Source organism: Penicillium angulare, assembly GCF_028827245.1.
Source record: "Penicillium angulare strain IBT 27051 chromosome Unknown utg000008l_segment0_segment0, whole genome shotgun sequence".
NCBI classification, from domain to species: Eukaryota; Fungi; Ascomycota; class Eurotiomycetes; order Eurotiales; family Aspergillaceae; genus Penicillium; species Penicillium angulare.
Window position 1 is genome coordinate 1488877 of NW_026623167.1, and position 26474 is coordinate 1515350.

Sequence of the window (26474 nt, forward strand, 5' to 3'; positions counted from 1 at the left end):
GCACACTATATACATACGCCTATAATGTTCAAATGTTCAAATGTTACAGTACATATATATGTACATATATGTCAACTGGTGCAGTCAACTGGTATTCTTCCGCTGCTGTAACACTTCTAATTGGCGGTGCTCTAGCTGCCTACTAACATTGAATCTATACTACAAACCTTTCTCAGTATCTTTGTTATTTACATCTTCTTTTCCTGTATATTATCATTAATTTTCCACATATATTATACTAAAACTCGGGCTCCTCAAGTATAGTCCTCTATCTTAGGAAGTCCGGAAATGCCTCCCCCACCTACTCTAGTCCAAAGCACCCAGCGCTATACTAATTGCGGGCTTTTCAAACCTCTGGCCTCTTTTGTGGGTCCTCGTGGTAGTATCTCTGGCTGTCAATACAGTTTATGAGATGCACGGGCTTCCGGTCAGGGCTTATCCGCGATAGCTCTCATGGCCACGTGATGAAATTCCAAGTTATCTTGGCGGAGAAGGTGTTGGCGCCTTAGGTGTCGATCTCAACTCTGGCCACAGCTTCGGACGTGTACAGCTTCCCCGCATAGTGACTTCTGGCACTACCTAGTCAACACAAGGGAAATTTAAGTTGGACTTGCAAAATGAGTGGTTCAGGTGACAACAAGTATCCAAAGCTCCTCTCTTCAACCGCATATATCAGATTCGCTAACCCTTCTTTGACTACAGATGGCGCGGGCCAGGTCGCCAATCGTCGCAACGGCACGCGGGCAATGGAAACCGTGATCGTACAGGTGGACAGGGTGGTGCACAAGGTGGAAATGCATCATGGACTGGCCCTAGTCAAGCACAGGAGCAGCATGTCCCTGTTCGGGGCTTCAATGCTGCCGAGGCCAAAAACGTTCTGAGAAGAGGTAAGTTAAATACTTCAAAACAATGTCACATCGGATCGAAGCTAATCAAACGTGTCTTAATCATTAAATCAGGCCCCCAAGGTATTTATTGTTATATTACTCAATCACTCATCCTACTATTCTTAACAAATAAATCGACGCAGAAACCAAGCCAACCCTCTACAAGCCAACGGGCAAAGATGCGAACCAACGATCCGGAGGTCCCTGGGGCGCGAAATGTATACTTTTCCCTCGATCATATTCATCTCTCCCTCCTCTTAAACTAATGACAAAATTACAGCAAACACAATGGCAAACGGGAAAGACTTCTTCGTCGAATTACGAAAGCAAGTCGCAGCCCTGCAAAAAGGCGGTCCTCCTGTCGGTGGTTGATCTCGCTACGGAGTACATAAACCTGATATTTCTCGCCTTTGTTTCTTTCTTTGTTTCGGAATCCTGTATGAACAGGACACCGGTTGATTTGGATTCTTTGAACGGATTAGAGCGGCGCATCATCGATACCCTACTGTGGCGGTTTCTGGGATGTGGTGAAGGAATGGGATGGAAAGAAGGTTCACGGCTACTATGCTGTGATATTGCATCGGCGTCTTTGATTTAGTGACATGCAGGCCTATGCCGACCTTCAAGGCGGTGCCTTGGACCTCATAAAAGTATAAAATGGAATATTCAAATAATCCGAGTGGATGTCATGCGAGTTTATGAGCAGACTGTTTGGCCTCGCGTGCACACTTACCAGGTAGAGAAGAATGTATATTTCCCTACTACAGCCCCATAGATATCGTAGTAGAATCTATAGCTATCCAAAAAGATGTAAGAATTATTTCTCAGCAAAGTTCATGCCGTCACCTTTATGATACATAAGGTTTAGTATTGTACAAGGATGAAAGGGGCCAATTTTCTCGCCCCAGCATACACGAGCGCTTAGGGAGTTGTTTCATCATGAATCCACCCGCTCGGCCCTAAAATGCCTCCATCGTCACACTGTGGGTCAAGGCTCCATTTGCGGAGAGCGCGACAGCTTAAATCTGTTCGCCACCCAGCCTCAAACATCTCGATCCCTGCCCACCCAATCATAGCTGCATTATCAGTGCACAGGTATGGCGGCGGCGCAACAATCTCCATGTGTCCGAACCCTCGTACTTCTAAAAATGATCGAAGAACAGCCATAAGGAATTTATTAGCTGCAACGCCACCGCTAACAATTAGTGTTTTGATCTCCTCGTCATCTGGGTTCCGTAATCGAAGATGCTCTAGCGCGATGATTGTTCGTGACGCGAGGTGTTCAAAGCAGACGCGCATTGCCTCTCGCCCGAGGTCAACGCGTTCCTCGTGGGATAGTTGGTCGTTTCGTTCTTTGACGATTTTATTCACTGTGCTTGAGATGGAGGAGAAGCTGAGTTGTAATGAGCGGGTATTGGAAAATGGAGTAGTAAGGGACCATCCCCATGAACTTTGTCGCTTGATCAATTCTTCTTGACGATTTATAGGAGGTTGGTAGTCTGCGAAATCTGCTGGACCATTCGGAAACACAAATCGTTCCAAAGTCTTACCGTACATAGTACTTTTGGCTTCCTGTAATATAGAAGCAGGTACAATATCGCGAGCCGCCTTGTCCAATGTATCACCCATTGCGGTATCCTCGCTTGAAGCCATAATCTTATGATTCGTGAGAGATCGCGAGTGCACCAAAATGGAGTGTCCGCCAGATACAAGAATAGACAAGAATGGAAATTTCGGTGCGATATGTTCCGGCGAGCTGGAGCTGGTATCGTTACTTCCTTCCAGGCAAGAGACCATTCGAGGCGTCAGTAGATGCGCTTGCATATGATGAACTCCCACCATGGGAATTTGCCATGCAACCGAGAGCGCCTTTCCGGTATCAAGCCCGACGAATAAATTGGATCGCATGCCAGGTCCCCTGGTCGCTGAAATAAGATCTGGCCGCCTGCGTCTTAATCCATCTTTTAGGCTTATTGAGCTTTGTCCATCCTGGGCGGCGGGTAGATGCGCGAGAGCTTTATCAACTAGATTTGCAAGATTCTCTTGGTGGGATTCGAGGGCGATGACAGGGTGAATGCCGCGGTGTGCTCGAGAGTCGGAGGTAATGTTTTCTAAGAAATGGATTTTTGCTTTGTTTGCAATGGAGTCCTTAGATGTCTTTTCGACGATCGCTACCGATGTGTCGTCACTATTACGAAGAAAAGTTGTATTAGTATCTCAGAATGGTTGAGCGCTCGATGGGGGTAGACTTGAAACTCACCATGATGTCTCGATTGCGAGTGTGAGCAGGCCCCTTCTATGCCTATGTAGGTTTCGTGAGATACCTATTGCTGACTTGCGCAAAGCCGCAACTGAAACTGTGGAGAAGAACATTGGGGAGCTGGAGCAAGAGAACGCGGCGACGAGAGAAAAGTCCGGAACCGCACGGACCACGAGCCCTGAAAACCTGCCCTAAAATCTATAGCAGCGTCACGTCCGCGAGTTATTATGAGTCTAATCTATGTGGGTTATGTACTTTAGTTCAGAATTTTTACTAAAGATGAGTCGGATCAGGTTGGAAAATGTTTTTGTGGTAGGTTGGAAGCCCAAAAGTTCAAATTTACAGTAACGACTGAAGTATAAAACTGGTATGCAAAGTCGCGGTCATCAATCATCGGCCCATCAATGTCATAAAATAATCGCCTCTTAACGAAATAACATCATCTTCCGATCTGTTCTCAACATAATACTCAAGGTGGTATATAGTAGGTTTAAACGGCGCAGGAAGACCAAGCAGAACAACGCCTGTCGACCAAGATGTCGGTTCCTTATAGCCAGGGACCTGAGCAGTTCTTGTCTTTTCCCATGTAGGCCACTAGAACCGGACGTACTAAAAGGCTAGAGGTTCATGCCATTACAAAGTTCGGTAATGGCCTTATTACTCGCTACTAGCCCAGCACTGGGGTTTTCTCACTCGTATGGTCCCTCAGAATCTCATGGTGATTTGAGATTCCGGGGACTGGCTCACTCGCGAACTGACCATCGTCGTTCTTCGCGAGTCATCTTGGTGTGTTTGCCGTAGTATTCATCTGGGTTTTCAATTGGTGTCACGCAGTAGACTGTTGGTGTGCACTGGAATTGAATGCGCTTTTCTGGAGCACCTGGGTATGTTGAGTGGTGCTTCTTCAGAATGCTCTTTGATGAACATGAGTTGGTGTAGGCGTGTGGCTTGACACCGTGTGATTTGACACTGTGTGATGTGACTCCATGTGATGGGATCTGGGGGATCTGGAGAGACGAGAATCTCATGGCTGTTGGGCTTGCTGTGGTAACTGGCGAGATGGGAGTTCGAGGAAGAACACCCGGAGACTTGAGAGATAGTGTTGGCCGTGTGTTCTGGGCAACAGAGGTGTTCAAGGCCAGCTTGGGGCGGGCGGCAGCACGAGCAGCAAGCATTGTGATTGTAGAGATGGGATAATATTGACAATTGATAGTGTGTGTTTGTTTTTTAAGGTTCTTTGCAGAGTGAGTTTGATCGACAAAGACAACAATAGCGAAAGAAGGTGCGTGATGGATTGAAAACCGATTATTTCTTGACTTGAGTTCAAGATGCGAAGATACCAGAATAAAAAATAAGGGGATCGTTTGGACCAGCCAAGACGAAGCGCCGACAAAAATAGAATCAGAGAAAATAGAAAACTTCCAAACAATGTTAAAGAGAAAAAAAGACAGATATGTTTCATGGATTCATGGGGAATGGGCGGCTATATAACTCTAGTTCAGAAGGAATTGGTGGATTGGGGCCACCGACCCATCGGGGGCCAATAGAGAATCCTTCTGTAAGCGCCTACGCCATGCACCACTACGCACAATCACCTTTCCCCATCACACATTAGTCCCAATCTTAGAAAGCCTCCGTGCTATCCCCTAGCCAACCAGATCCTTTGATCGGCCTGGCGTCATGCTTCCTGTCCGCACCAAGTGTGATGGGTCGTGACATCCTAGCAGACAGACTAGAGTACCCGCCGACAAACCCCTCTCGAGAGCTCAACAGGATCAGATCATCCAATCGTTTATCTCCACATCTGGCAAAAATAGGAACAGTCACCCACTAAAGTTTTCTTTTTGCTTTGTGACTACGGAGTTCCAACCACCCATTTATCCTTGTCTGCATGCTAAATCACTTCCCCCCCCACTTAACAGCCATCAGGGACGAGATGCGACTGGATGAATAGAAAGGTTATGTGCTGAGGGGTTTTGCTAGTACTATCTCCTGCATCTTGCATTTATTATCGCGCTCCAGTAGGTACAGATATAGAAAAATAGTACTCCCTAGTGTGTATATTATTAGAATGTCTATTCACAAATTCCCAGTGCTTAATCGACAGCCTGATGATGTGGAGTCTCTATACATAGTATCCACGGGTACCTACTAACTAGCATTTACCCGGTAGTTTGGCGGGTACATAGTATCATCTATTTTGGGAAAATGCCCTGTAGGGCGAAGGATCCATGCCAAGGAGCATTGTTAATCAATACAGAGAGATTCGGTCATAAGTTCTCGTGCTCTCAAACATAACTGTTTCCTTTTCCCCTTCGTTTCGGTCTTTAATGTTCCTTCTTGCTATTCCTTACTTCGGCTAGTCATAAAGTGGAGCCGCCATGATGACATCTGACTGAAGACCTTGGAACCGGTCGGGCTTGAAACAACGATGATGCATTTTTTTGCAGATCAGGAGCTTGTTTTGTTTTTAAGCTTCTTCATTAGGATGCTGGTAATCATAGCTTATTTTATGTAGTTGAACTGTTATTGCTTCATTTAGAAGGAGAATATGTTAGGTATGGATTTACGGTGTTTCCGGAATAGGTGTCAGTATGGATTTACCTATGGAATATCCTACCATATGCGTCATGCTATATAGTCTATACGATCGCAAGTTCTTCAGACGTCATCAAACGATAGAATAATCTATTCGAATTTCTGCGGAACACTTCAAAGCGGGCATTCAGCTCCTCTCGTGGATTGCATTCCTTCAAGTTCCTGAAACCTTCTCTAGCCGCCGGCAATTTTCCACTGATAGGCAGAATACATCGTACGTACTGAATTTCTGAGAGGGAGAGGGAGACAACGAGGAAAGTAGCTGGGAAAGTAGAAGTCTACCACTCGGAAGAGGCCAACACCGCGACTGACTTTGTTCGGCTGGATATCTGGAGATCTCATAAGTGGTAGGTACTAGTTAGTACACAATATTTATTCATATCAGGGTACTTTTTGCCTTGATCTATCATATATGTATATTATCTCGGTATGCATCTAACTTAGTACACCGTTGCTGTCCCTAAAAGCACATAGTTGTATTCCTTGGCATTAGGGTCCAAGAAGTAATGGAAAGTGAAGACGGTGACACCATTTGTCGGTAATACTATACAAGGAGAACTACAAGACAAGAAAAACTGCAGTGGTTAATCCATGAAACATAAAGTGCTTCAAGGTACACTCGGGAGATCCGGTTCGCTAGCTTGAACCAACTATAATCAGCCACATCCACTAGCCAGCTGCTATACATCTGCGGCTTGTGAATGAGCCCACCGCCGTATCCGAGTCATCCGGGCCATGCAGACTCCTCACTATCTTTATTTCACTTCTCTTGTTTAAAATTTGATGGACTGGAGCTACTTCTCATTTGATGATTTGAATATACGCTGTACCTTGCTACTTGCAGAGAACATTGCCAGCCCGTCCTGCATACAGATGAGATTAACACACATAGACGCACCATGAACGGTCTGAAAAACATCCTAGAACCGGGGGGTTAGTAACGTCAATGCCTTGATTTCTTTGAAGTGAACATTTGAACCAAGTACTGAATTATTCACAGCGATTATCACGGGTTTTCACTTTTGGAACTTGGATAAATCGGAGAGAGTCAAATAGAACTAGAGGTGATCCAGATCATCGCACGCCGCTGCTACAACCGGAGAGCCACGGTCCGGAACTTGAAGAAATAGATGATGGCTCTGATGCAGCTAAGCTCCGCACCTTGAGAAATCAAGAATATCTTCATTCTCGTATATTAGCTCAGTTCCCGTTTCTATTGGAAATATATTACTGGCTATTGACTTATTGGGTATGCAATACTTTTCATATTGGATAACGAGTCAAAGCTAAGCTGGATTCGAAGCTAAATATGCTGTGACATAGATATATCAAGGCTGTAGAGCGATATCAGCACGGATAATAGCTGGGAATGAATTTATTTTTCAAAAGGCCGAGCATCATGCGCTTCAAATACTCAGCTTCGAACACAAGCTACATATTGATATCGAGCTCTCTGTTCAGCAATTTGTCCTGCGAAAATGTCCCTGGTTAATGAATGTTTTGGCCAAGGTGTACTACTCCCACATCGTGCTGGGCGTGATGTTTCTGGTATAGTGTTATACTTTCTTCCCCAGGGATCGGTATCAGGGTATTCATCATCATATCCGTTTGGCGATGTAAGCCACCTCGTCTCCTTCCTTCGGAATACGGATTCATCGATGTGCTTCATCGGGGGAATTCAGATTCCGGCCCAAAATGGACGCAGAATAAGTTCCAGTTGACAATTGCTGCGATGCCCTCGTTACATTTCGGGATGTCTGTCTTTATCGCTTTCTGTCTGGTGAAGTATAGTCCTCATTTGATTCTTCGGGTTCTCGGGATCTCTTGGCCTTTTGTGATGGGACTCACTGTGGTTGCGACGGCGAATCATTTCATTTTGGATGGGATTGTAGGTATGTTTGTTATTGGGGTGGGATTTTGGTTTAATGGGGCTATGTTGGTTCTTTTGCCGGTCGAACAGATATTGTTTAGATTGCTTCGAGTGGAAAAGCCCCGGGATTCGCCGCCGAGATGATCGAGGAGAAGAGGAGAGGACGGAAATTGAATTCCTGATTCCTGCGATGTATGCGCGGTCATCATGTTGTCAGCTTGCTTGGCGTGGATGGGTTCTTTTGTTTATCTCCCTTTCAAAATCATGTAGCTGTTGCTCGGAGGTTGGATTGATTGTCTACCGGTCAATAGATACTATGGTGATTGTTAGCAACTTAGAGGTGTTGTTGTTTCTTTTAGGCAGTTCCGAGGTTTCTGCTCTTGTGACCGTGCATTCGGGACCCCCAATAGGCAGGTTTAAGCGCCTGAAGCGAAAGATGAGATCTGGGATAAACAGAATAATGACAGCGGATGTGGATGTGTCCAGTCCATTTGAATGTTGTTTATTTATTTTTTTCTCGCCATCTCTCGTATTGGGATGAAGTACTACATAAATTGGACTCTGTAGTATGCTCCATTGCAGAGATTAAAGTCAATTGCAGTGAGAGCTCTGGCTGCGGAGAAGCATGCGGAGTTAAGCCGACCGTGGATGCACAGTAACCTCCGGATGGCTGTCTCCAACTTTCTGCGGTGTGTTTTCTTCTTCTCCACTTCCAAGATTTCGACTCCGCACCGATCACGGAGACACCCGGCTTCCCCTTGTTCTTTTTTCTTCCCCCCCATATTTGACCAGGAGCCCGTTCCATCTAGGAAGGTTCTGTGCTGGGAAGACCCGGTTTCACCCTTGATCTGATTCATGATCAGCTGCACCTTTTAGCTTTTTTAGCTTTTAATTGGATTCATTATTTTTGCTTTTGTATACTCAGCTTTGTCTTGTGTACTTCGTTGATTATTGGCCACGAAGAATGGCGTACTATGGTTCGTGGTGGCAAAGTTGAAGAATTTTTCTAGAACAAACAGAGTTTGCGGAACAGAGAATGATTTCCAACAAGTATAGACAATCCAGATCAGCTTTCATATTCATATACTCACCGAAGAACCCGATTGACCAAGATGCGGAGGGAAGTGTTCGGCCCCAAACCCGAAGCATGCGGGTAAATAGGGACACATACACAACAGGGACTAACACGCACATAACAGCCGTGGACATACATAACAACCGATCGGCGGTGAGAGAGAAAAGTCAAGTCTATAGAGAGTAATAGCAGTACACTGCTGGAATGGAATATGAACTGTATTGAACTATATAGAAATATACAAATTAATTAAGATATTACTAGAATCCCCCCCCCCAAAATCCCCCATCATTCGTCATTATTTGGGGGTCGCGACTAATTATTATCGCCCCGTCAGTGGCCAGTTCATTCCCTTTTTTGACTCAATCCTCTCTCCCATTCTCCACTCTCCGATCTCCCCCCCCCCTTCTTCTTCCCTTCCCTGCCCTTATAGTGTGTGTGGTGCATTTTTTTCGCATCTGCGTCCTTTTCTGCATTGTTGAAATTCCTGTACCACAATGAGTAGCGTCAAGGAATCTGTCAAGGAGACTTTGGTCGGCAGCACAGAGGTGCCTGAGCTGTCGCACCAAGCCCGATCCAATTTCCTCCGCCATTCACAAAAGGACGAGAATGGGGAAACCTATATGAACGAGAACGACTTCATCAATGCCGTTGCCCCCAAGCATGAAGACTATGTACGACCATCTCGCTTCGATGTCCCGAGTTGAATTTCGAGCTGACAATTTCTCCCCCAACTTATAGCATAAGATCAAGCGGAATCAATATGGCATCCTCTTCCGTGTGGCAGACCGGCGCCAGACTGGCAAGCTCACTCTCTCCGATTGGGCGACCTTCGAGAACCTCCTTGCGAAACCCGATGCCGAGTACGAGATCGCCTTCCGCCTGTTCGACCTCGATGGCTCCGGAACCGTGAAATTCGATACAGTGCAGGGACTGTACAACCTGAATAAGACCGAGGAGAGCATCCCGTTTGATTGGAACTCCGAATGGGCTTCCCTGTACACTGGCCGCACCAAGTCTCGCCATGATATGACCTACCCTCAATTCTCCCAGATGCTGCGTGGTTTGCAGGGTGAGCGCATTCGACAAGCCTTCCACGTCTTCGACAAGGATGGCGATGGCTATATCGAGCCCGAGGACTTCCAACGCATTATCCTCGAGACCTCCAAGCACAAGCTGTCCGATCACGTCCTCGAACACCTGCCTTCTCTCTGCAACATCTCGGCAGGCACCAAGATTTCCTATGCTACCGTTCGTGCGTTCCAGAACATCATGCGCGAGATGGACATCATCGATGTTGTTGTACGCGCGGCCACAAAGAAGAGTACCGATGGCAAAATCACTCGTTCCGATTTCCTGAACGAGGCCGCTCGTGTCACTCGTTTCTCTCTTTTCACTCCCATGGAAGCGGATATCTTGTTCCATTTCGCTGGTCTGGATGCGCCATCCGGTCGTCTTGCTCAGAAGGATTTCGCCAAGGTCATTGATGCCTCATGGCGCATTCCTGTTGCCATCGCCGGCCAGGCTGCCTCGGATGTCGCTGAGAAGGCTGGCTCCTTCATGAACAGTGTATTGGAATCGGCTCACCACTTTGCCCTTGGCAGTATTGCGGGTGCTTTCGGTGCCTTCATGGTGTACCCCATTGATCTTGTTAAGACCCGATTGCAGAACCAGCGATCCACTCGCCCTGGTGAGCGCCTGTACAACAACTCCATTGATTGTGCTAAGAAGGTCATCCGGAATGAGGGATTCACCGGTTTGTACTCTGGTGTTATCCCGCAGCTGATTGGTGTGGCTCCGGAGAAAGCCATCAAGCTCACTGTTAACGATCTCGCTCGTGGTTACTTCACTGATAAGGATACCAGTAAGATCAAGTGGCCTGCTGAGGTTATTTCGGGTGGTACAGCTGGTGCTTGTCAAGTCGTAAGTCTTCGCATCAGTTTTCATTCTGATCATGATCTTGATGCTAATATGAATGTTTTCTATTTTATAGGTCTTCACAAACCCTCTGGAAATTGTCAAGATTCGTTTGCAGGTACAGGGTGAGGTTGCTAAGAATGTTGAGGGTGCTCCTCGCCGTTCCGCCCTCTGGATCGTAAAGAACTTGGGTCTCGTTGGTTTATACAAGGGAGCCAGCGCCTGTCTCCTTCGTGATGGTAAGAACACCTCCTTCCACTTTTCCAGAATGCGCAATAAGCATCTAACTCGTCATTAGTTCCATTCTCTGCTATTTATTTCCCCACATACGCTCACTTGAAGTCTGACCTGTTTGGTGAAACCTCCACCAACAAACTTGGTGTGATTCAGCTTCTGACTGCCGGTGCCATTGCCGGTATGCCCGCTGCCTACCTGACCACACCTTGTGATGTGATCAAGACCCGTCTGCAGGTTGAGGCTCGCAAGGGTGACACTAAGTACACTGGCTTGCGCCACTGCGCCACCACCGTGTGGAAGGAGGAGGGTCTCAAGGCCTTCTTCAAGGGTGGTCCCGCCCGTATCATGCGTTCTTCTCCACAGTTCGGTTTCACCCTCGCTGCTTATGAAGTTCTGCAGAAGGCCCTCCCATTGCCTGGTCACGGCGATGAATCCCCCAGCGGCCATGTAGAGCCAGCCGTTGGCCTGAGGGGCGCCACAGCACCTCTCCCCTACCTCCGATCAAGGAATGCTCTGAAGCTCATTCTCGACTTGGAACCCAACATTGGCCGAGTGCAGGTCCCTCGTCCCGAGAGCTGGCCTAAGCTCATCCAGGGCTCCAAGCAGTAATGTCTTTTTTGGTTTCATAGCGATGTGTGTGTTTCACTTGACCCTTCTACTTTTGGGGTGATTGTTTTATTTTATTTTTTCAATTTTTCTTATATCTTGCGCCCCATTTAGCATCGGATCTTCGGCCATTTCCTTTTGATCATTGCAGTCTCCCGGGTTTTATTTCCCATGTTACTTTTTCATTTTTGGGCTTCGAAAAGTGGGCTCGGACGGGTTGGCAAGGGTTGGCTTGAGCAAAATTTCTGCATGATTCATCTCTGTCTTTCTGTCGGTTTGCTGTTGTGCTTTTGGTACCAGCATATAGATTTGGAGAAGAACGGGTTGGGAGCTATATAGAAGGTGGTTCTTGGTTGCATAGTTCCTGCCAGCTTGTTATACTCCTGCAGGATGTGTTACTCTTTCCAGGCCAGATTGGTATGCGGGGTATTGTACCCTGTTGTCGTACTGGCTTGAATTCTGTATAGTATCTAGATCTAGAGCAGATAGAATCAGTTATATTTCTGTTCCATAAGAGCATGATTTGCATTGTTTTCTACCGTGACCTATAGGAGTAATAGTAGTAGTAGTAGTAAGTAGACTGCAGTGGTTGTGGTCAACCTTCACAAGTAGTAGCCCTAGAGTGAGTGGTATATATATTTAGTAGGCGGAAATAATAAAGTCCAAATTGTAGAACTACTTGGAAGCAACTTGACAGTGCTAGACTTTTGTACAAATAGATTTGAATGATGCAATTATAATACAAGGTTTTTCCCAGTGCCAGATAAGCGTGGCGTATGGAAATATTAAGCCCCAGAACCGCAGTTGAAAAGAGTACTTGCCAGTTAAGTAAGACCGCCTAGTCTAACAAGTCTCTGCTATTGCCAGCCCAAAAGACCAATGGATGTCTAAAAGAAATTCAACTTTCGAGAAGACTTCGCCTTCACCGATTCACTTTCCTGACCCGCCACAGGCACAGGCACTGCTTCTCTGCTCTGTGTCGACGTTGACTTCATCTTCGTCTCATCCTTAGCCTCAGCCTCAGCAACCTCCTTAGCCTCCTTACTCCGTTTCGACTGCCACAAATCATCCTCCTTCTCAATCTCCCGCAGCACTGTATAAATGACCGGATTAGACAATTTGAAAAATATATAGCACATTGAATGAATATCATCAACATACCGTCTTCCCACTCTCGTTCCTTCCCCTCGTCCCCCGTCCCAAGCAACTTCTCAACATCAACCTTCTCCCCGCTCTGTATCCGTTCAATAACCCCCCTTAACAATTCGATCTTCGCATCTGCAGCCCGAGTATACGTCGCATAGCTATTCTTCAACGAAAGCATCCTGATAGCCTGTGATCCAATCAATGTAAACATGACAATGTAGAATGTGGCTGGATTCCATTCTTTAGATTTCTTTTCTCCGCTTTTGGACTTTGATTTGCGCTCTCGGATGAATCGAGGGATCATCGATGTCCAGACTGAGGTGTCTGCGATTTTTGGGAGGGAGTTTGAGTGCGAGCTTGCGTGTCGGATTGATGCATGTTGCGATTGCGATTGTGGGCGGGGAAGGAGGTGGAGGATTCGAGATTGGGATGCTGTGAGAATTTGGGTTTGGATTAGCCTGAATGGCTTTAGGGTGAGTGTTGCCATGGTGTGGTGTGTATTGGTTTCGATTTTGGGGTTGGTTGCGATTTCGCCGCAAGATCGAGATCCAGATCCGCGGAGGTTAATGATGCCTGAGGCGATAAGGCATTAAGGCTTACATAGAACATGGGCACTTGATTGGGCATAGAATCATCCAATCCGCCCGGATGGTCTAGTGGTATGATTCTCGCTTTGGGACTCGAATGCGAGAGGCCCCCGGTTCGAATCCGGGTTCGGGCCCTTCTTTTTTTCTTTTTTGGTCCCCCCCCTTATTAGGGGTATATGGATAGTAGTCTAACGACGCGATAGGAAGTGATTAACTGAGGCCAGCCAGGTATATGAAAAAAAAATGTATCTACATTAGATATGTAAGAACTAAGAAAATGATTGTTACAAATAAAATTCCCGTTGCCTTGTAAGGGCATAGCTTCTACCTGTGTCCCCATCTATATCTACATAGTACAAAGACACATAGACTATAAATCCCACACAACCCATGGTTTTTGGAAAGAAGCGCATGTATTAAAGTATCACTCTATCTCAGAAGAGTTTAATTCACAGATGGCTCAAATGTTCCACACATCAATTGATTCAATGTATCTTTGTTGCCAATTCAGCGATAATGTATCCAAATTAGGTTAGCGCGATTGTTGCTACGACAACAAACGGCCGTTTGGTGGCTCGTCGGGTTTTGATGATATCAGCCTTTACAGCTTCAATTCGCCATATTCGACAATCGCAGGCTCGGTGCTCGTCTATTTTTATGAAATGGCGGTCACAGTGCTACCTATCACAACCATGACTGATGCCGTAAAGCTAGCCGTCCAGTCAACAACAACATGCAGCGATACAACCGTGTTGTCCCTCCAAACCCTCCTCCGCGCCACATCGAAAACCCCCGAGAAGCCAGTGCGGCGAACAACCAAATCAACAAAAGAGACTTCGAGGCCTTCAAGTCGAGCAAAGACTCCTCGTACGACGCAAACATCCTCACCGAGCGACGCATTACATACACTTGTCGATTCGGATCTCCCCTCCCTCTCGCCGCAAGAAAGAATCCTCCTCGCGACAGAGATATTTAATACAACACTGAAGGCCCTTACTGACGCGTTGAAATCGACTGCAACGAAACGTCATACTTCACCTTCTGATAAATCGTTGGCTAAGTCTACAAAGTCCAATGGCGCCGGAGTTGATGCGGGGGCTTATTCAGCGGGAGAATGCGCCAGGCTGGCATTGTCTACTTTACGATTGCTGAAGAGTGATCAGGGATGCAATGGACTTCCTAATATGCAGCTTGAGCAGGGTGTTTGCGTGTTAGTGGGGAAATTAGTATCCTTGGGGTTGAATGATATGGCCTGCAAGGAATTAAGATCACTCAAGAGACGAATTCAACAACATTTGGAGCCAAAAAAGACCGCGAAGAAAGCCACTGATGGGACTGATGGGACGGACGACGAAGCTGGAAAGGAACGACTGTCGGATCTTCTGAGTTTCACGAATCTCTCGAATGCGACACCTCTCTATAGTCTCCTGGTTCCCTTTCAAGCGAATGCACTGCGGCTTTTAGCTGCCGACCGGAAACCCTCGACCACGCAGAAATTGTTGCCGATATTGCATTTATCTTGTCCCAGCAGTCCGGTGCAGATTATTCTCTCTGCTTTACAGGCTGGAAGCCTAACAAAGGACAAAGCTGCTCTCCAGCTTCAGCTACTGTCAAACACGGTTCTTTCTCTTTGTTCCGGAAAACCATCTATTAGCGATGACTCGACAGCAACAAACAAGGAGATTCTCAAGCCCATTGCAGCACTCAATCTTCAATTACTATCCTTGGAGATCCGGTGTCTGGGATGGAAAATGTCAGGCCATGTATGTGATGAGGCTAAGGAGGTGTTTGAACCTATTATGCGCTACCTTGGAGCCTTTTCCCATCGTAGTCAAGGTATTGAGAAGGGTGAGTTTGCCGCTGTGTTTAAGGCAATAACTCGCATTCAATTATCAACGGCGGAGATCAAGAAAACACCACAAGAAAATACGGATATGAACTCAACTGCTAAGATTATGACCCTTCTCGGGCAGCTTGCTGTGGACGCCGGGTGCTTGGACGAATCACTGAAGCTTTTTGCTAAAGCCATCAAACCACTCTCGAATTCACAAAACCTTGGCTTGGCTACAGTTCACTGCAAGATTGCCTCGGTGTCTTTCCAAGGGATGAAGAGCTCAAGTAAATTTCTGGCTAGAGCTTTGGAATCTACTGCGGATGCCACTACTGCTTTGGGATTACAACTACGTGGGAGCGCTGCTGATTTAGACGAGCTTCTTGTTGAGTCTGCTCGATTGAAAAAGCTCGCGCTTTCTTGGTTTGGTGAGGCGATTACAAAATCCTTCGATAAAGGTATCGAGAAAGATGAAGTGACGCTCCAGATTCGCGAGTATCTTCAGGCGTTTCTCAGATTTCTCAGACGTTATATTGGACGAGCATCAACAGAAGACAGTGATGCGAAGGAGCACGACTTATTCAAGGAGCGCGTTTCGATGTCTAGGGGCATTATTTTCGCTGCTGTTGACTCATGCGTCGCTGTTGGGAAGTTATCAATCATGTCACAACGGCCACCATGGGACGATATGCTTCCCATTCTTACAGATTGTCAGCGGATACTCGCCACTGTGGAAAAGGCGGAAGAAACCTGCTCGGAGGTTCCAAGCGTTGATACCGCGCTTGTCAAGTTATCTAATATCTTCTGGTCTCGCTATATCAAAGAGAAAGAGGCTGGACAAGGCCATCGAGAACTACTGCCTCTTCTTAAGCAATCGACTCAAATGATTTCCGGTTGCCCACCGTCTGTTCGCACTACAGCGTTTTCTGCGTTGAAGTATGAGAGAATGGCGCATTCCTACTTGGACGGGAATATGGCTAGTGAAGCTGAGCGAGCCTTTCGCCAATCGATAACTGAGTACATCGAATCCGGTACCCTCCAACGAATGGTCGATAGCGGCATGGGGTCTCATTCAGCTGCAGGCAGCAAAGATACTCAAAATCCGGCTTTTATGCTAAGTCGTGTTCTTTCCGGGTTCTTGAAATTGAAATTGAGGCGGAAAGGATCGAAATCATCTGATATCTATGACGAGGCTGAAATGAACTCTCATCAAAGAGGGATGCTTCTTGAGTGGAAAATGGATCTTCTTATTGATCTGCATTCATACAGTCCAAGTGAGGAGGACTTTCGATCGATTCTAGCCCCGATTTTGCTCAACCTTCTCGACGTTTATTCAAGTGAGCTTCACTCAATACGACGCAGTCGAGTCATTCTTTCTGCCCTGCGGTGCTTGCTTGAATACCCTGGCTCTTTTGACTCCAGTCTATCTGAACGACTTATACAGGAAAGCATTGAGGTATTGAGGAACGGGCTAGAAGTTGGGGAAGACACTGATCTGGCAAAATTTGCACGACACATCACCAACTCCTTAAGGATAATTGTGGGTTTCCATAATGGCCAAATGGATCATGGCGAGCTCGCGGACTCTCTTGCTTCGTGGAATTCGATGATTCGTCAATGCTCGGACTGGAAGTCTTTGTTACTTTGTGTCAATGATGTTGACTACTGGGTCTCGCAATTGAAGGCTTTGGTTGATTACACGGAGATTCACGGACTTTGGAAAGACCAACTTTCTGCTCTTGAGTTAATTCTCCGAATTGCTGAGCTTCAGAAATCTGGAGATCTTTCAGACGCAATTGGTATTCTCTCCCGCCTTGTTTTACAGCATTGTCGACTTGGCCATTGCCAGAAAGCCGGCGATCTTCTCTCCCGCGGTGAACAGTATCTTACCCAGCACAAGGTCTCTTCTCTTGCTAATATTTCATGTAAACTCGCACGGGTTGAATATCTCATTGAGGTAGGAGATATTGACAAAGCCGCGTCTGTTCTCTCAGCAGCAAAAACACTATATGAGAAGAGTCAAAAGTCAGAAGAGATGGGTAACATTTCCGTTTTGTCCAAAATATCATGGGAGAGACTCGTTGCGGATGCTACTTTTATTCAATCTCGTTTGTCGACTGCTCAGGGGTCAATGACTGATGCTCTCTTTTTCGCCAAGTTGTCCGTTAGACTCAATTGTCGGATTTGGGCCAAGGTTGAGAAATTGGCTCAACGCAAGCAAGATAAGACGCTTGCTACCGCTGGGTCTTCTGACGTTGATGCTGTCGCTGATAGTGTGGCCAAAATTGACTTGTCTCAGAACGGATCTTCTCCAGATGTCTCGGCGAGCTATGTTCAAGGTGCGCCGTTTTGGCCGCATCTCGGTTCGCATCATACATGTTTGTTGAATCTCGCGACACTATCTGCTCACCACGGCTTGTTCCAGGATGCTATCTACTATGGACAACAAGCATTGAAGATTGACCAGACTCTCGATGCTAATGTTCGTCTCGTGGCAGCACAGACTCAGTTGGGCTGCTATTGGATCCTTGGAGGTCATATGGACGAGGGACAAGAACTTCTTGCGGCAGCATCAGAATCATCCAAGCAGATCCAAACTAGTGTGGAAACTGTTTCCCTCTATATGGCTCTTGCTTCCCTGTATAGAGTGCAAGGCCAACACGACAAGGCCTTCCGCTTGCTCCAGGAAGCTGAGAAGGCTGTGACTGCCGTTACTTCTTCGGACACAACCAGCATTTCAGAGGCACCAAATGTCGCAATCCTTGAAGCGAAGATGGAGAAGTTGCAAGTGAGAAGCAGTCGTCGAACGCCATCAACGATCGCGGCACCCACTACCGGTCGACGTACACGTGCGGCTAGTGCGGCTACAACAAGCACTGCCAAGAAGGCTCCGACACCCAAAACTCCTTTACCTGATGTTCAATCGAAGTCTCTCCTGCGACTCAAGAGTGATGTCCTTCGCCAACAAGCCGATTGCTTACGGGCACTTCGAGATTACGAACGATCTGCCCGCACCCTCACCGAAGCTCGACAGTATGCTACAGCGAGAGAAAGCAAACTATCCCTTGAGATCGGCGAAAGTGAACATCTACTGGCCGAGGCTATTCGCCAATTCGCAAGTCACTCCGTATACTGCGTTTTGCCAGAATCGACAATATCGCTCCCATCTCTCAAATCCCCTTGCAAGATCGCAGATACGCCAAGTTCCCAGCCCGCGAAGCCTGCCCCTGCCAAGCGAGCAAGAGCACCGGCTAGGGGAACTCGGACGAAGGCCCAAAAGGCTACCGAGGATTTCTCCCATATGCTTTCGAAGGCCAGCGACTGTCTTTCTAGTGTCTTCTCAGATGTCTCTGTGCTTGGCTCTACATTGGAAAGCCACGCAGCGTCTCGTTTAATGAGTCGGATTGCTATGCTCTCACATGCTACGACCCCAGGAGGGCCTGCGACTTGGGCACAACCGCCTGCGAATATGAATGGTTGGTTTTTACTCATGTAGAATTTTATAAGCGTTTATTTATCTAACCATATTTAGAAATCGGGCGTGTGGGAGCATTTGCTCGCGAACGCATGGCTATTGACTTCGATCGACAACTATCTGACTTTGCCGACCCGCTTCTTTGGCCAGCTGCCTCATCTTCGACTATTGGTATTGATGAACAAATCTGCTCCAGCTTTGCTGAGAATTATGTTGATATTCTACCGGAGGATTGGAATGTTCTATCTCTCTCATTAAGTGCTGATAACACTGAGTTTGTGGTATCCCGACTACAGAAGAATCGTTCTCCATTCCTTCTTCGCCTCCCTCTTCGAAGGGGCAACTCGGATGATGACGAAGAAGAGCAGTTCACTTTTGGGGATGGAAAGAAAGAGATGCAGGAAGTGATCAAGCTGGCAAATGCAAGTGCCCATGCTGCTAAAGAACAAATCGACAAGAAAATGAAGAAAGAGTGGTGGAAGACGAGAGAGGGCTTGGATCGTCGACTTGAAAGTCTCCTTCAAAATATCGAGAATATTTGGTTCGGTGGCTTCAGGGGTATTTTCTCTCCTCTTGCACGGGATACCGACGCTCTGTCACGCTTTGCAAGTACATTCCAAGGAATATTGGATAAGCACCTTCCATCACGTCAAAAAGGTGGGAAGGCCGCATCGCCTCAGCTGACTCTTCATCAAAATGTGTTGGAATTGTTTGTTGGGCTTCGGGATCTTGAGGATTCTGAAGAGCCCGAAGACACATTGATGGATCTTCTATACTTTGTTGTGGATATCTTGCAGTTCCAGGGCGAACGTAATGCTTATGATGAGATCGATTTTGACATGATGGTTGTGGATACTCTCGATGCTTTGCGCAGTTACCACGAAGCTGCGCGGGAGGAACTCGCCTCACGACGCCCAAGTCACACAGTCCTGGTGTTGGATAAGGCCCTTCACTTGTTTTCTTGGGAATCTCTTCCATGTCTCCAAGGATACCCAGTTAGTCGAGTTCCATCCTTGCAATGCCTCCGCGAGCGAGTGATTCAATTCCGTGAATCTAGTTCCGGCGCAATTGTGAAGCGTACTTCGGGATCCTATCTTCTCAACCCGACAGGAGATCTGCGCACGACACAGACAACTTTCGAGAATGATCTCTCCGGCTTGAAGACTTGGACTGGAATGACAAACCGCGAACCATCAGAAGATGAGTTTCGGGATTCTTTGGAATCCAAAGACTTGTTCTTATATTTCGGCCATGGAAGTGGTGCGCAGTATATCCGGGGCCGCACCATTAAAAGACTATCGAAGTGCGGAGTCGCTTTTCTTATGGGCTGCAGTAGTGGCACATTGACGGAGGCCGGTGAATATGAGCCTTACGGTACACCTATGAATTATCTTCATGCGGGCAGTCCTGCGTTGGTGGCTACTCTTTGGGATGTCACGGACAAAGACATCGATCGTTTCGCATCATCTACTTTTGATACATGGGGACTGTTTGATAAGGAGAAGTCGCAATCACAGAAGAACGAGATTGGATTAGACACTGCGATCGCAAAAGCTCGAAGCTCGTGTGTATTGAAGTACCTGAACGGTGCAGCACCAGTGATGTACGGCGTTCCGGTGTTCTTGGAATGAACATTATGATGGATTTGGACCTTTTATGTGTATATATATCATGTTTTGCTTTATTATCTGTTATCTTTAAACTCTACGGAGTTCTCCACTGTGGGCAGCATTAGGATTCGTTTCTTCCAACCTTGTTTACTACTTCATACGGTCAAGTTTCCCGTTCCCGATTACCGCATTCAATCCCGTAGTGGAGCTTCCCTTCCCCCTCATGCGGGACAGGCAAAAAAACCCCGCGCAGAAACATCATATTAACTCCGTCGATTCCCTATCTCTTCTCTTCATCTTAATCTCCCTCATTTCAAGCTCTATCCACCTCTCCTCTCTCATCTCACCCCCATCATGTCCGTCACAACTAAAGCTACCATCGCTTCCTTCGGCGGTAAGCTGCTCAAGCTTAGCCACAATGCCACCACCACTCGCTGCGAAATGGGTTTCAACCTCTATCTACCCCCACAGGCACAAACTCAGAAAGTCCCCGTCCTTATCTACTTGTCTGGTTTGACTTGTACCGCGGAAAACTGCTCGGAGAAGGGATTCTTCCAGCACGGCGCAAGCAAGAAGGGAATTGCTGTCCTCTACCCTGATACTAGCCCTCGTATGTATTGTATACCCTGCGCAGTACAAGTATAAGCTTCTATAAGCTTCCGAGGACATGTGAACATGAAAAAAAAATAAACAAATTCATGCGACAAATTCGAATTCTAACATTCTTTCTATAGGTGGTTTGAACATTGAAGGCGAGAATGATGCTTATGACTTTGGCTCTGGCGCTGGATTCTACGTCGATGCTACTAAGGCTCCGTATGATCAGGGTTATAATATGTATAGCTACGTCACTGAGGAATTGCCCCAGACTGTCTTTGCTGCTTTTCCTCAGCTGGACTCTAGCCGTATTAGTATTACTGGTCACAGTATGGGTGGACACGGTGCCTTGACTTTGGTAAGTTTGTTTCGCTTTCTTTCTTTGTTAAAAATTTACATATGCATGCCATCTTCGCGGTACAACTCTGGAATATCGATTGACTGACCGTGACCGACTTATTCAAACAGTTCCTCCGTAACCCAGGCAAGTACAAGTCTGTTTCGGCATTCGCACCCATCACCAACCCTATCAACTGTCCCTGGGGCCAGAAGGCATTCAAGGGCTACTTCGGAGATGATCAAGAGTCCAAGTGGAAGGAGCACGATGCTACAGAGCTTATTAAGAAATGGACCGGTGGTCCCCTTGATATCCTAATTGATGTTGTATGTTTGCTGCTTCTTCTCTTTCTGTCCTTTTTTCTCCTTATTCTAATTCTAACTCCCCAGGGAACCGGCGACAACTTCTATAAGCAGGGCCAGCTCCTCCCCGAGAACTTCGAAGCTGCCGCTAAAGAAGCAGGTCTCTCTGGCTTGCATGTGCGCTACCAACCTGACTACGATCACTCATACTATACCATGGCGTCTTTTGCGGATGACCACATTGAGCACGCGGCGAAGTACCTTCTTGCATAGTGTGTTTTCCTTTTTCCTTGTTTCTCGAATAGAGGGACTTGTTGTTTCGTTTGAGGATATTATTATTATGCTTGAAACGGATTCTGATTCGTGTGCTTTTCTTTTGCTCAAGTGAGCGACAGGATATGGTGAGGTCTGTTATATGATATTATATGACATGATATGATGAAATTGCCTTGGAGCCAGTGTTGGGATTATAATTGTCTCTTCAAATTAAAAGAATGTGAATGGATGTTTATTTAAGTCCTTACTTTTTTCCTATACCGCTATATTACTTGCTATTATCTTCATTGAGTAGGTAATGTTGTAGATGACTTCGTAAATTTATCTAGCATGAACGGACATTTTAATGGGATAAAGACAAGCTGTGGTATTGTTTGGTAGCTTAATTGTCAAACTATGCTGATTTACTCAAATCCACTTGATCACTGTTCATTTTCTCGATTCTTTGCTTCAAGAATGGACTGGATAGGAACGCTGGTAAATCAGAACGCCCACGATGCACTGCATGCGCACTAGAGAAGGGAAATGGAAGAGAAAAAGAAGGTTCATGATGTGGTATATGTTGTATTCTTTTCAAAGAAACACTTTTCTGGCTTCGTAGCTTTATGCGATCCTTGTTTTTTCGGTTGTTATTTTTGAAGGGGGGTGTAATGCATAAAATGGTATCCATGACAAAGGGTGGAAGATGGAGACAGATGAAATATAGATGACATGGGTTCAACCGAGTGACAGAATTCACATCAACGTTTGAGGCGAGGAATGGTATCACCTCGTTCCTCTCAAAAGGGAAATATGGCGTGGGGGAATCTAAAAAGCATAATCAAAATGAAATTGTCGTCGAAGAGATTCTCATGCGCTTAGACGCTGAATGAAAGACTAGAGATGTCATGTCAGTATGAGTCAATTCTGGAACATAGACTAAAAAAGTCAAGATAGTCTTACCGGAAAGAACTGCCGGAATCCCTTCATATCCAGCTGGGTCAATGCCGTCAAAAACTCGTTAATAAGCTCTCCTCCCATGCCCATACCCGGCAGTTCCTGGCCTCGCAGATATTCTGCGTATTCCACGCCTGTCTTCATGTAGATCGTGCGCTGCAGTCCACCTGCCTCAGCAAGAACCTGCTTGGCTTGGGCATCTTTGGAGTTAAAGGATGATGTCATGGGGAGTGCCCAGCAAAGGGGTGAGAATCGTGAGATCATATATCCACCAAACCCAGGCAATGCGGTTTGGTTTGGAGTGTTTCCATTAAGAGCACCAGGGGCAATATCTGGTCCTCCCCAGGAGCTGCCCATTTTAGAGAGTACGATAAATGCCATTTTGGCGGTGGTGAAATCTTCCACATCCTTGGAAAAATGTTCAATTGTGGTAATGACGGTTTCAAAAATTGGTTGGTTCCCTAGTTTTTTGTTAGTATTGAAGATGCGAGGGGAGTAAAATTCGCGTTGAAAAACTCACTCTCGCTGATTATAACATCTCCTAAATCATTGTTCAAAACAGCCAACAAGAAATTCAGATACTCGCGCTTGAGCTCAGCAAGCTGAATCTCATCATCGGTACCTGTTGTAGGGTCCACGATACCTGAGAACACCCTTTGAAGGAAAGGTGTCAAAAGTGTGTCAAGAATGCTGGAAATTTCGCCCTTGAATCCAAAGATAACCTGATCAAGAAGACGGAGGAACAAAGCCATCTCATCTCGTGAAGAGGTCTGCGTCAAGAGGCCATCGATCCACCTTGGAAGCTGGGGGAGAATCCGTGCTCCCAAAACACCAATGAGACGCGAGAAAGTAAATCGAGCGGCAGTGCGGATGTTGAAGGAGCTCTTGAGCGACTCAAGAGAAACCAAAGTTGCTTCAGCTACCTGGCCGAAAGCTTCTGAGACTTCTGGTGCTGGCAGGGCAGACGGAGCGCTAGTGCCAGGCATCCAGTCAGAGAATCCCTTGGCAAGAGTTCCTAGGGCCATGATATCGTGGTGAATCTGTAGCAAAGCTCTCTCGTCATTGGATTTTGCCGCTTCAAGATTCCGCTCCATGTCCGCAAAGATAGGGTTTAGCACCGACTGGGCGTATAGGACTTGTTTATCGGCAGGCACTCCACTAGTAGAGCAAATGATACCAACAGCCTCAAAAAGATAAAGCTGGCTGTTAAATACAGCGTCAGCTGAGCCCTCGTGGTCTTCAGATGACATCTCATCGCCATCTTCGAACTCGGATGGAAGCTCAGCCTGAATGACAAGTAAATCGCCCAAAGCTTCCACCACGGTTTGTGCCACGTTGCTGATAAGTCCGCGCAGCTGCTTCACAAGACGCTGGAAAAGATACCAAGAACGGGTCTTGACCTTTCGAACTGGATGATGTATAAGCTGGAGAAAGCTCTCTAGGACACCGGGGATAAGATGTCCGTGGTGTTGGAAAAAGCTGCTGTAGCGAACGCAGATTTCCATATACTGAAGCTGTGTGGCGGGGTGAGTGAAAGATCGAATATCTATCTTGAATTAGACCTGAATACGATAGATGCGTGATGTTTTTTAAAAAAAGGCGTTTGGGGGGGGGGTTTCTTACCAGACTCCACCATTCGAAGCATCATCTCAATCAATCGAACTGCTGCAGGCCCGGTGGGCACGTTCTTTTGATAAATACCGCCGCGGTTGATCGCAATGTCGCCGAACAAAAACATCTCATGGAGGGCTAGATCCAAGTCACGCCAATCAATCTGACCTCCCGACACTCGGAGATTTTCGAAGGTTGTGCCAACAAGTTCTGAGAGAGCATCAATATACAGCTGTTCATCTGCAGACGCTACAATTTGCTGGAGAACACCAAGTCTCTTGCGAAGTTCTTGGAACTCAGCCTCATCTGTCTGCTCATCTTCATCCCCCCAGTTTGAGGTCTCGTCGTAACGCATCTTGGCAATGATTGCTTTAAGAACCGGCAGGAGGATAGTCTTGTTCCTCTCTTCAAAAGCTGGGTTTGTCTTGGACAGTTTGCGGAGGTAGGTAAGCATGTCATTGACGCCAGGAATCACTGTTGAGCAGACTTCGTCATACTCATCCGAGAAGTAGCGAAGGATGTGGGGTAAGAAGACCTGCAAGAGTTCGTCTGCTTTCTCCTTTGCTGGACCGTTGTCGGTCTCCAAAACTCGCACAATATCCATGACTGTAATATTCACGAGTTTCGCTACCGTCTCCGCCAGGTCGGTGTCGTACAAGGAGGTAAATCGATTTTCTCGCAGAGGGGGGCTGTTGGAAAGCTGGTTGACGATCGAGTCTAGGTTCAGGAAAATAATCATCTCGACTTTATCGGTAGGCTTCATTTTCTTTCCAATGATTTCAGTGAAAACATCCACTGCTGCATCACGGACCCGCTGCTCGCCTTCTCGTAATTCTTGCTTCTCAGCCCGACCTAGCTGTTGGTAAAGAAGATCCAGCATAGTCTGGTTGACCACAAGACCGATATCAATCCAGCTAACCCAGCTACCCACCGCCTTCAGAGAAGCCTCCACAATCGTATCGTCACCATCCCGCCATTCTGAAAGAATTTCTTGCCAGGAGTTTGCGATTTTCTGCATATCCCGCATACGGATCAGATCTTTGAGCGAGTTTGCTTTGTCCTGCTCCCCGCGCGACCGAGAGACCAGCACATCACCAATCTCCTCGTGGATCGAGTTCACCACGCGGAGGTAGAAGATAATTCCGAGCGGGTTGTCAGGGGCCGTGCTGGCGGAGGACTTATAGGTAAGGCTTAGCAGATCGTCAAAGCATGACTCCCAGCCATTGGCGTATAGGGCGGAGAAGAGGAAGGTGACGGTCTGGGCAATTTTGTTTTGAATATAACCTGCGTCGGGCACAGCGGTCCCATCGGCCCCATACACCTGGCGTAGGTAGGCGAGTAAGCCATCCCGCACGATTCCCAGGGATGTAGGATCGATCAAACCAGCCTGTGCTGCACTGTTGACAATTTCCAGACTCGCATGTCGCACAACTTCGGGCTGCTGAGGACTTTCAGTGAAGAGGGTGAGGCAGACCTGCCATCCGGAGGGATCAGATCGGATTCGGTTTAGATAGTCGAATGCTTGCGCCTTCAGCTGATAGTCGGAGGACGGATTCCAGGCGATCTGAATGGCATTTGCTACCTAAGAAAAACAGACATGTCAATGCTTCATTCGGAGTTGAGATAAGCCCTCGGAGGTGGAGGGGCTGACTGGATGTGGTGGGGGAGGGGTTCAGGGTTTTTTTTTTTTTGGTTATGAATACCAGGTCATGAGAAGCTCGGTTTGTAGAATCAGACTTACCTGTTCTGCCATCTTCGACCAGCCGGACTCCCAGAGTGTTGGTAAGGGGAGTGACACGAGACAAGGCGGATGTTGTGTTAGGTTCAAAATTGTTTTCGGTGGAGGAGCACTCCTATGGTAAGGTAATCAGACTCCCGTGCCTGGCTCCCGCCCTCGCTAACTACTCTTAGAAGATTGTATGATTGAAAGAAAAGTGAATGAGATATAGCGTGGTAATATAATCAAATATTGTAAATGAGATCTGAGAAATCCAAAGGTGGAAATTGTTTTGTCTGAATCCCACGTTACCTGTACAAACAGCAAGTCCTCATCATGGAATTTTAGGTGCGAAGGTGATGCTTTGCCATTATGTCATCTTTGTCACAATGTAGAGAATAGAACAAAGAGAATTACAGGTTTTTTGAGAAGAGGGTTGAATGGAGTCAAATACAATGAAATAATATCTAAGTCGGAGCTATCTATCCCTGAGATATCACGGTTTTGGGAGCCAGTCGTAGGTATGTTGTATAATTGTTTATATCTCAGTCAATTCAAGTAGCGTGAAGCTACATGTGTACCGGGCACGTGCCATATAC

The 26474-nt window shown here is 46.7% G+C and overlaps 8 protein-coding genes across 8 annotated transcripts; 4 read left to right on the top strand and 4 right to left on the bottom strand.

The window, feature by feature from the left end:
• Positions 1–617: 617 nt before the first annotated feature.
• N7478_011278 (uncharacterized protein) lies at positions 618–1259 on the top strand (the record flags this gene model as incomplete). Its single annotated transcript, XM_056927492.1, has 3 exons — positions 618–640; positions 703–887; positions 1168–1259. 3 exons carry the CDS (start codon positions 618–620, stop codon positions 1257–1259), a joined length of 300 nt encoding a protein of 99 aa, XP_056774540.1.
• Positions 1260–1808: 549 nt separating this feature from the next.
• Positions 1809–3260, bottom strand: N7478_011279 (N(6)-L-threonylcarbamoyladenine synthase family protein; the record flags this gene model as incomplete). The annotated part of the gene is made up of 2 exons (XM_056927493.1): positions 1809–3075; positions 3148–3260. 2 exons carry the CDS (start codon positions 3258–3260, stop codon positions 1809–1811), a joined length of 1380 nt encoding a protein of 459 aa, XP_056774541.1.
• Positions 3261–3890: 630 nt separating this feature from the next.
• Positions 3891–4322, bottom strand: N7478_011280 (uncharacterized protein; the record flags this gene model as incomplete). The annotated part of the gene is made up of 1 exon (XM_056927494.1): positions 3891–4322. The coding sequence occupies one exon, from the start codon at positions 4320–4322 to the stop codon at positions 3891–3893; it is 432 nt and encodes a 143-aa protein (XP_056774542.1).
• A 4865-nt stretch (positions 4323–9187) lies between these two features.
• N7478_011281 (citrin) lies at positions 9188–11453 on the top strand (the record flags this gene model as incomplete). Its single annotated transcript, XM_056927495.1, has 4 exons — positions 9188–9364; positions 9432–10613; positions 10684–10846; positions 10906–11453. 4 exons carry the CDS (start codon positions 9188–9190, stop codon positions 11451–11453), a joined length of 2070 nt encoding a protein of 689 aa, XP_056774543.1.
• An 884-nt stretch (positions 11454–12337) lies between these two features.
• Positions 12338–13083, bottom strand: N7478_011282 (DUF5321 domain-containing protein; the record flags this gene model as incomplete). Its single annotated transcript, XM_056927496.1, has 2 exons — positions 12338–12543; positions 12612–13083. The coding sequence occupies 2 exons, from the start codon at positions 13081–13083 to the stop codon at positions 12338–12340; spliced, it is 678 nt and encodes a 225-aa protein (XP_056774544.1).
• Positions 13084–13875: 792 nt separating this feature from the next.
• On the top strand, positions 13876–20120 carry N7478_011283 (uncharacterized protein; the record flags this gene model as incomplete). Its single annotated transcript, XM_056927497.1, has 2 exons — positions 13876–18490; positions 18547–20120. 2 exons carry the CDS (start codon positions 13876–13878, stop codon positions 20118–20120), a joined length of 6189 nt encoding a protein of 2062 aa, XP_056774545.1.
• A 333-nt stretch (positions 20121–20453) lies between these two features.
• Positions 20454–21608, top strand: N7478_011284 (S-formylglutathione hydrolase; the record flags this gene model as incomplete). The annotated part of the gene is made up of 4 exons (XM_056927498.1): positions 20454–20709; positions 20834–21054; positions 21165–21359; positions 21423–21608. 4 exons carry the CDS (start codon positions 20454–20456, stop codon positions 21606–21608), a joined length of 858 nt encoding a protein of 285 aa, XP_056774546.1.
• An 852-nt stretch (positions 21609–22460) lies between these two features.
• On the bottom strand, positions 22461–25911 carry N7478_011285 (Ran GTPase-binding protein LOS1; the record flags this gene model as incomplete). Its single annotated transcript, XM_056927499.1, has 5 exons — positions 22461–22487; positions 22554–23008; positions 23068–24093; positions 24171–25740; positions 25900–25911. 5 exons carry the CDS (start codon positions 25909–25911, stop codon positions 22461–22463), a joined length of 3090 nt encoding a protein of 1029 aa, XP_056774547.1.
• Positions 25912–26474: the final 563 nt, after the last annotated feature.